Source organism: Neomonachus schauinslandi, chromosome 12 (assembly GCF_002201575.2).
Source record: "Neomonachus schauinslandi chromosome 12, ASM220157v2, whole genome shotgun sequence".
In the NCBI taxonomy this organism is placed as follows: domain Eukaryota; kingdom Metazoa; phylum Chordata; class Mammalia; order Carnivora; family Phocidae; genus Neomonachus; species Neomonachus schauinslandi.
In genome coordinates, this window is record NC_058414.1 from 78651391 (window position 1) to 78661374 (window position 9984).

Below are 9984 nucleotides of genomic sequence, written 5' to 3' on the forward strand. Positions count from 1 at the left end.
AAGGAAGCCATGTCGTGCAGTGGAGAAAGCCACTTCTGTCCTTCTAGCTGCCTGACTTCAACGTTTTCACATAAACTCTCAGAGCCTCCATTGCCAAAATCTGTAAAGGAGGATAATCATCTCACAGGACTTGTTACGATTAGTGCCTTGTAAACTGCAAAATACAATAAAAGTTTCAGGTGTATTAGGATGGCCTTCTGTTACCATCAATACCACCCACAGTATGTTTTTAGAAGAACCCGAATAACCACTCATAGAGTGATGTGTAGTCGTTTCTCAACCTCTGAGATTATCATCAAAGAATCTTTTCATGGCCATGGTGGTGGTAGCGAGTCATTTTCAAAATAAATTTTATTCTCCTGTTGCTTGAATATAAAGTGAGAACTGTGTTACTGCCTATCTGAAACACTCTCTGCCTGTCCTCATGAGCTATCAGGCTCAGCTAAATATGTCCCTGGCCAGTATGTTCATAATCCCCACTGGTTCTGAGACCTCCCTCCACCACCGATGTGACATTCTTTGTGTTCAAATGTCTAGCTGACGTCTGCTGCTTAAAACAGCCCATGCTTTCACCCCCTCTCTGCATTGTCACCGCCCTGTATCACCGCTCTTAAAAGGCCACTCCTAGCTCTGGTTGCTGACCACTTGCCTCCCTGCCTGTTTCTGGCCGCCTTGAATGCCTGCTTCTTCAAGCTCCTTGTGGCTCTGACAAAGCAGGGACCATGTCTACCTTTGGCTACAGGAGAGGACTTAGCAAATATGAATCCATCGATGAGGATGAACTTCTCGCTTCCCTGTCAGCTGAGGAGCTGAAGGAGCTAGAGAGGGAGTTGGAAGACATTGAACCTGATCACAGCCTTCCCGTGGGGCTAAGGCAAAAGAGTCTGACCGAGAAAACCCCCACGGGGACATTCAGCAGAGAGGCACTGATGGCCTATTGGGAAAAGGAGTCCCAAAAACTCTTGGAGAAGGAGAGGCTGGGGGAGTGTGGAAAGGTAGGCTCTCGGGTTTTTCCTTAGCTACTCCCGCCCTCGGCCCCCCACCCCCAACCCGGGAAACCTGTTTTTCCTAACTTCTCAGTCCGCTTCACTTGTCTTTTCTCATAACCCATTTGCACCTGCTACAGAACAATTCCTCAGGCCACCCAGTGGATCATAATATGTAATACTTTTAGCTGGGATCCTTTGATTGACTTTAGTCAGTCAAGATGGGATTTTCTAGAGGAAAAAAACCCACAGGCAAGGCATGGGTTTAGATATATTGCCAAACATAAGTCTAATTTGAGCTGTGAGTTGCTAATGAGGCATGATATCTGTGACTATATATATATATATATAGCAGTTGAGTAAATTTATTTCTTTCTATCAAGACAGAAGTGGGTACTCTGGTTGCTTTGACTGTGATGGTGGCTACAGTAAACAAAATTCTTTTTTTCCAACACTGAGAAGTGAGCAGAGGTGGAAAGTCTGTGGGACTGGGAGCCAGGGGACCTTATTTCGAGTCCCTTTGCTGTCCCTAAGTTGTTAGACCTTGAACAGGTAGTCATCTCTGCAGGGTTCTTTTTTCCATCTGTCCCTCGAGGGAGTTGAATCAGGGTTTCTCTTGTAAATCAAGAACCCCTTTGAGATTTTGATAAATTACAGACCTTCTCCTTAAGATAATGTGTGTGTGCTTGTACATACGTACACAATGGGTAGAGGGTGTAAACCCATCCCCACCACAGGACAAAGCTCCAGGCAGCGGGCAAGTGGGTAGGGGCGGAGTGGCCGTGTAAGTGAAGAGCAGTGCAGAATGGACCAGAAGGAAATGGGAGGCTTGGTTATCAGGCTGTTGGCTCTGTAAAGGCTTATGAAATTCATGTTCAGTGCCTGTTGAATGACAGCCTCCGTTCACTTGGGTCCACACAAATTATGCTGCCTTAAGCTCCAAGGGGCCTTGGAGACCAGAGGGTCTACAGCTCCCCTAACTTGAGTATCTGCTGGGTGTCAGGCATAGGTACCAGTCAGTTCACTCACATTATTTCATTTAATTCTCACCTTCTGCACATGAGAACTGAGACCAGGAGAGCTTAAGAAATTCAGTTGAAATGAATAGCTTATAAGGAGAGCAGACATTCTAACCAAGGTCTGCTGGTGCCAAGACCACCATTCTCAAAACCCCTCAGCATCACCTGGGAATTTCTCAGAAGTGCTCATTCTAGGGCTCCCCCAGACCTCCTGAGAGTGCGGCCCAGCATTCTGCGGTCTCACAAGTCCCCCAGGTGATTATGACACACACTGCAGTTGAGGACCACTCAACTAATACCATACTTTCTCTGAGACCTCTCAGAGCTTTAATGACTTGACTAAAGTCAACCAGCTCTTCAGGGATAGACCCAGACCCAGAACCAAAAGGCAAGCCTCTTGCCTCCTTGTTTATGTAATGATGCCAGGGAGGTGATCAGGAGACATAGTTGGCCCCTTCTTGTTGCCTTATTTATTCCCTAAGAGTGCCAACATTTGCCTTCTCTAGACTCACCCCTCAGGCTTCACCCTATCCCCACCTTCCCACCCCCATTCTCACAACATCCAGATAATACAGGAAGGAGGCAAAGATTTTTTTCGCATCCTCTTACCTCCCTCTCCAGACCCTTTCCTCCCTTCTGGTGTCCTTCTCCTAGATGTCCCCCACCTAGGGCAGCTAACCATCTCAGATCGTCTGGGGCTATCTAGGCTTAAGAACTGAAAATCCTGCATCCTGGGAAACCCCCAGCCCCAGGCGAGCCAGGACAGTCACTCACCCAGCCCAGGCCCTGTCCTGATCCTCAGTGGCTGGTAGCCAATGTCAGTGTAGATCCATTCAGTCAACAAATCTTTATGGAGCCCCTACTACGTGCTAAGCACTGTGCTAGATGAACAAACCGGACATGATCCCTGTCCTCACCCAGCTAACAGTCTTTTGGGAAAAATGACAAATAAGTAATTAAAATAGGTACTTTACTGGGGGCACTACCATGCCATATATGGCAAGGATAATATAAGGGGACAATGCGAGGAGGTGTCAAAGAAGGTTTCCTGGAAGAAGTGTCATGTAGATATTACACGATGACTCACTGCTGGATAACAGTTTCAGATTTTGTCTCTCAGACACATTTTGAGGGGAAAACATCTCTTGAAGATAGAGCCTAAAGGTCTTTTAAAAACCAAAGTGGATAAAATTTAATGGTGGCATGAAAGGCAGTATACCTTAGATTTTGAGACAGATCCCTTTCCTCCAAATACTGAAACAGCTAAAGCTTCACACAAACACACACGCACGCACATGCACACAGCATCCCCCTTCCTCCTGCTCCTAAAGAAGGTAGTAAATAAAGACCAGACAACCATCCCAGGAGTGGCTGACCCCTTCCCCAGGCCATCACTTGGTGCCTGCCACTCCAAACAAGTGGATAACTGGAGGCTGTTTTGTGGTAGCAACTGGGCAAACAAACCTGGAGACAGGCAGTGTTTTCCAAAGCTCATTCCACATGCCTCAGGCAGCAGGAGCCCTGGGGGTGAAAAAAAAAGAAAGTTGCCAATGTAGAGGGAGTAACCAAGGCTTTGGGGACAGAGGAGGGCTTGGGGCTTCAAAAGAGACAAAAGAAAGGAGTAAAAAGATTGCATTAGGAGAAAATGGACTCTGTCAGCAATTTCCAGAAAAAAAAATTTTTTTTTAATCAGAAAAGATGGTAAGAAAAAAGAAAAAGGGGGTCACTCAGCTTCTTAGTATAAAGTCTGGTAAGCAGGAAAGACAAAGATAGAATTGAGACTGTGTTTGCCCGAAAGTCTTTCATAACTGATACATGGTAAATAATTTAAGACCATCAGGCTGGGGCAATGGCTTGCTTCAAGATTTTTTACTGTCCTCTGCTGTTTCATGTTATGGTTAGACTCTAGTTAGTGCCAGGGGCGATTATCTTTCCCACCCTGTGTCTTCTGCAGTCCATCTCCTTTAACCCTGCACTAGCATGAGATTTCAAGTTGATTTGCAGCAAAGGGTGACCTGGATGCTTTTCTGCGGAGCTAGGTTTTGACCTGCTGCTTGCCATGAGCAAGCAGCCCTGCCCCCTTGGCTTCCCTTCCCCACAGCAGCCAGGGACAGCCGCAGGTATCGCGGCTATGGGGTCTCTGAGACCCTGTGCCAGGCTCTACCCCAGAGGTAGATGAATGTTGGAAAAACGAAGAACCCCCTGCCTCTGTCTACACGTACGCAAACCAGGGCATAGAGCACCTGGCAACTGTCACAGCTGCTACTGGAGGCAAATTGGAGGAAGACTTTTTGAACATTAAAAAAGGGAATCCATTAACATGTTGTATATTTTTGTTGTCATTTCTTTATTTGAGGTGGCGAAATAAGGAAGGATAGAGGAGTGATTCTAGAAGGGAGAGTTGAATTTGCTACATTCGAAGTAGACAGGGAGTCAAGTAGTTCAGAACAAGTAGTTAAGAGAATGAAAAATGTACCAAGGGTTTTCCAAAGCTGAAGTTCCAACCCATTTTTCAAATTGGCAAAATGATAGTAAGTTTTCTTAATATAATAAATAGAATTCTGGATATTTATTTCGCAGAAAACAAAAGAAATGTTTGTTTAAAAAAAACTGTTGAAAGTTATACAATGAAATGTTAACCCTGGTTGCCCCAACTAGAGAGGTCAGAAGCACGAGATGGACTTTTTCCTTACACGCTTTTGTATTATTTGCCATGTGTTATTTCCCTTTTTTTAGTTACTGAGATATAATTGACATATAACATTGTTTGGGTTTTAGATGTACAACATAATGATTTCATATATTGCAAAACCATGTGTGACTTTTGTAAATTAAAAAAAAATGTGCTTAAAAATGACCAACTTCATGATGATACCGTGCTCTTCAGGTTGCTGAAGAAGACAAAGAGGAGAGTGAGGAAGAGCTCATCTTCACTGAAACTAACAGTGAGGTTTCTGAGGAGGTGTATACAGAAGAGGAGGAGGAGGAAGAGGAGGAGGAGGAAGAGGAGGAGGAAGAGGAGGAAGAGGAAGGAACAACTGAAAACGAGAAAGGTATTAATGGAACTGTAAATTATGATGGCATCGATTCTGATAATTCTAAGCCAAAGACATTTAAAAGTCAAATAGAAAACATAAATTTGACCAATGGCCACAGTGGAAGGAACACAGAGTCACCGGCTGCCATTCACCCTTGCGGGAACCCTACAGTGATCGAGGATGCCTTGGAAAAGATTAGGAACAACGACCCTGACACCACAGAGGTCAACCTGAACAACATCGAGAACATCACGTCGCAGACCCTTGCCCGCTTCGCTGAGGCCCTCAAGGGCAACACGGCAGTGAAGACCTTCAGTCTGGCCAACACACGCGCGGACGACAGCGCGGCCATGGCCGTTGCGGAAATGCTCAAAGTCAACGAGCACATCACCAACATCAACGTGGAGTCCAACTTTATCACGGGCAAGGGGATCCTGGCCATCATGAGAGCTCTGCAGCACAACACGGTGGTCACGGAGCTGCGCTTCCACAACCAGAGGCACATCATGGGCAGCCAGGTGGAGATGGAGATCGTCAAGCTGCTCAGGGAGAACACAACACTGCTGAGGTTGGGCTACCATTTTGAGCTCCCAGGACCAAGAATGAGCATGACAAGCCTCCTGACGAGAAACATGGATAAACAGAGGCAGAAGCGGATACAGGAGCAAAAACAGCAAGAGAGCTATGATGGAGGAGCCAATCTTAGGACCAAAGTCTGGCAAAGAGGAACACCTGGCTCTTCACCTTATGCATCTCCCAGGCACTCTCCCTGGTCATCCCCCAAACTCCCCAAGAAAGTCCAAACTGTGAGGAGCCGTCCTCCATCTCCTGTGGCTCCACCCCCTCCTTCTCCGCCACCACCCCCACCGCTTCCCCCGCAAAGGCTGCCACCTCCTCCTCTGCTAGCACCTCCTCCACTCCCAGAGAAAAAACTAATCACCCGAAACATCGCAGAAGTCATCAAACAACAGGAGAGTGCCCAGCGGGCATTACAAAATGGACAGAAGAAGAAAAAAGGGAAAAAGGTGAAGAAACAACCAAACAATATCCTAAAGGAAATTAAAAATTCCCTGAGGTCAGTGCAAGAAAAGAAAATGGAAGAGAGTTCCCGACCTTCTACCCCACTGAGATCAGCTCATGAAAATCTCATGGAAGCTATTCGGGGAAGCAGCATAAAACAGCTAAGGCAGGTAAGTAACCCAAGAGCAGATTTGGGGCACGGATGTAGTACGTGAGTGAGCCTCCACTGCACGATGGTACCGAAGTCACCTCTAAAGATGTTTATTAATGTTTAAAATGTTTTAGTATGCAAGAGCAAGCCTCCAAATTTGGAACACCAGGAGCAGGTCACCAGTGAGCACATTTCCATTTGAGACGTGTGCTGGGACCACCTTCTTAGCATCTCCGTTCTGGACGGACCAGGACTATTTTAAGACACTCCAACACTTAAAAATCCTGATTTCCTTAATAAGAAAATGGGGTAATATAATTTACATTCCAAAAAAGATTCATCACTTGTCAACATTTTTACCTGAGTTGCAAGTGATTTACAACCTCATTTATAATATAAAATTTGAATATCGAATAGCACACAGCAATAATCAATCTATATCCGAGTTTGTCTCAGAGAATACTGCTTAGAGACATACCCTACAGATATTTTTCACTTTATCATTTGTGTTGTTTTATTGAAAGAAAATCCCCTATTTTTATAGGTGGAAGTTCCAGAAGCTCTGCGATAAAAACATGATCTTTAGAAGAGGATGCAGAATCATTCAGTGGTATTAAATAAGACACATTGTGAGATGTTTCTAAAATACCTTCTTCGATTTGAAATGTTTCCTGACTTTAAAAATAGCCTCACCCATTAATTCCAAAAAGAATTTTAAGAAACAATCGGCATGTTTCTTCTGTAAATATGAAAATAAACTACTTTTTTTTTATGTTATGAGATTTGTATTGGCAAGAAGCAGGTTATTTAAAGATGCTCTTTTATCTCTGGATGTGTTGATAACTCTGAGCTGTAATAAGTTAATGAAATGTGCTGTTATTTTTGTAATCCCAATAAATTTGAATTGAAGTTTTTTTTTTTTTTAAACAAACCAATTTTTGTGTGTGTGAGTTGATACATCTGCCAGGTATGTATGTAACATTGCCAAATATTAAAAATATGCATTCTCACCCAAAAAGGGCTTGGGTCCTTAGCATTTTCCTTTCTTTGCTTTTTCATGTCCAAGAAAATTCGATCAGAGCTCTTTCTAAAAAGTCTGAAATCAAAAATTTTCTTTTTAAAAAAAATTTTTAAAAGATTTTATTTATTTGATAGAGCACAAGCAGTGGGGAGGGGCAGAGACAGAGGGAGAAGCAGACTCCCCACTGAGCAGGGAGCCCAACGCAGGACTCCATCCCAAGACCCTGGGATCATGACCTGAGCTGAAGGCAGCCACCTAACGGACTGAGCCACCCAGGCGTCCTGAAATCAAAAATTTGCTTAAAAGTCTTCTTGGTAGTGAGATAAAAGCTCTAGAGAAGACCCCAAAGTGGCCGTTATCATAGTGGGTACATTGACCTTAGACCTAGAATGTCAGCTGACACTCCCACATTCCCAAAAGGCTGATAGGTACCAAGAAGTCAACTCAATATTTACAACTATTTCTGGAAGAAAAAAAAAAAAAATGAAGGAAGGCTTCTTGGTAGAGGAAATAGTGTCAGGGGAATTCCTGGAAAATAAGCCCTGAATTCAGAGCTATCTTGTGGCTGATACTAAAGATTCACAACTCTCAAGTTTCCCTTTGAACTGTCCTTAGATGAGCCTTGGGCCTCAGCCTTTTTGTGTCCTACACAAATGGTAACATAGGCATCCTTGACACACATCCCAGGACAAAGGCACATGTATTTCTGATCCCCAAATATCATTCAATCCCACCTCCCTCTCACTCAAGGAAGGTCTGAATTCAAAAAAGAGAAAGACATTTCCGAGATTACCTTCATCCCACTCCAGTGCTCCACTCCAACTTATGAAAGCTATAAATCTCTTCTAAAGTCCTTTGTATTAACTATGATTAGCAATGTTTCCTCTGTATCCTGCAGAGTCTAACAGTGGTCCTGGCAAGCTCTCTGGGCCACTCGTTCAATGATTGTTTGCTCTACGTACAAAGCTTTGGATTATCTCCAATCAAGAGGATTATGTTTCACTAGGAAATTTGTCCAATAGTTCTTGGGTCTGTTTCTTTTAGTCTGTTTCTATTGTTCTCTTACTTGGTGAGCACCACCTATATGATCTCTGAAGGAGGGGGCCAGAGGCCTGTGAGCTCAGTCAGTGCCCTGGCTCCATGTGGGGAGTGACTGACGCTTTCTGTACTATCTGAATTGTCTCAGGTATACTTTTCCCCAAAAAACTTTAAAAGGGGCAAAACAAACAAAATATTATAAAGTCCATCATAAGACAGGTATGATGTGATCAGAGACCGAGCGGGGACATTTTTCATTCAGGAAAGACATTGCTAGAAGGTTATTTCAGAATATAGTGCTTAAACATTCAAGGTGCTATGACTCCATTCAGCACAGGACAGGGATGAGTTCATCCTGCCTGTAAACTCATAGAGTTTGTATGGAAACTAATTAGTTCATCCTCTATAAAGAGCTTTCAGCTCACAGGGAGAGGAGTGTCCAGGACCAGATGAAGTGTTTAGGCTGTGATTTATACTTGCACATTAATCTCTTGAAGTACACATCATCCGGGTTTGAAACGGGGCCAGGATGCTGAGTTTTACTGCGCGTCAGGAACCCGGCTGCCCCAGGCATTTATAACTCAGTGTCAGCAGGATGTTGATTTAATACCTGCCCTGATGTAGTTGCTCCAAGCGAGAGAAAGGTAGAGGTACTAACAGGCTGCTGAGATGCACTGAGGAGTAGGGCAAATCCATAGATTCTTGAAAAGATTCCTTTCATGACGGAGTTAACACTATCTCTTATTTCTCTGAGGCTTGAAAGGTGGAGTCTTATTTTCATTAATCATCAAATAGCATGGTCTAAAAGACTAAGAATTGACCTAAGAATTACAGAACTCAGAAGTATGGTACAATGTTAATGCCTTTGACAATGTCCACAAAGATTTTCTAAGGGCCCACCATGTTCCAGGCACTTTTCTGGACGCTGAGGATACACAGTGAACGAAGGAGATACAATCCCTGTCCTCGTGTAACTGACATTCTCATGGAGGGAGCTCATCGTGCATTTACTTACCAAGGGCCTCTGCTCAGTGCTGGGGAGACCAAGTTAAATTAGAAAGTGTCCTCCACCTCAGAGCAGTGGGAATCCTGAGAAAACCATCCCTTCCTGAATATGTGGTAAGAACTGACTTAAAGACAGGTGTAGGGTCCTATGTGGGCACTGAGGAAGCCTCATCATCTAAAGTTAGTGTTAGCAAACTTTTTCTGTAAAGAATTAAGGAATAAATAGTTTAGACTTTGTGGGCCATTCAGTCTCTGGCAAAACTATTCAAATTTGCCCCTGCAGGACAAAAACAGCCACAGGCAATATGTAACTGAGAGAGCATGTGTGTGTTCTAATAAACTTCATTTATAGACATTCAAATTTGAATTTTATATAACCTTCCTGAGTTAACTTTCCTCTTTCAATTTTTTCAACCATTAAAAAATGTAAATGTCGGCTCCCTGCTCGGCAGGGAGTCTGCTTCTCCCTCTGACCCTCCTCCCTCTCATGCTCTCTGTCTCTCATTCTCTCTCTCTCAAATAAATAAATAAATAAAAAAATCTTAAAAAAAAAAAATGTAAATGCTCTTCTTAGTTCACAGTTCACAGGCTGTTGGATGTAGTTGACTTGTGAGCCACAGTTTACCATAGACCCTTGACCAAAAGCAGGTAAGTGGTCAAGAAAAGCTTCTCAGTGGGGTGGCTGGGTGGCTCAGTGGGTTAAGCA

At 43.8% G+C, this 9984-nt stretch overlaps 1 protein-coding gene across 1 annotated transcript; it reads left to right on the forward strand.

Annotated features, from left to right (window-relative positions):
- Positions 1-722: 722 nt before the first annotated feature.
- Positions 723-6785, forward strand: LMOD2 (leiomodin 2). The gene is made up of 3 exons (XM_021699299.1): positions 723-995; positions 4893-6233; positions 6759-6785. The coding sequence occupies exons 1-3, from the start codon at positions 723-725 to the stop codon at positions 6783-6785; spliced, it is 1641 nt and encodes a 546-aa protein (XP_021554974.1).
- Positions 6786-9984: the final 3199 nt, after the last annotated feature.

Bases quoted from the DNA above. Each gene is read 5' to 3' on its own strand.
- LMOD2 (XM_021699299.1), top strand. From the start codon at position 723: ATGTCTACCTTTGGCTACAGGAGAGGACTTAGCAAATATGAATCCATC. The intron at 996-4,892 runs GTAGGCTCTCGG...CGTGCTCTTCAG, and splicing joins GGCTGGGGGAGTGTGGAAAG to GTTGCTGAAGAAGACAAAGA. The intron at 6,234-6,758 runs GTAAGTAACCCA...CTATTTTTATAG, and splicing joins GCATAAAACAGCTAAGGCAG to GTGGAAGTTCCAGAAGCTCT.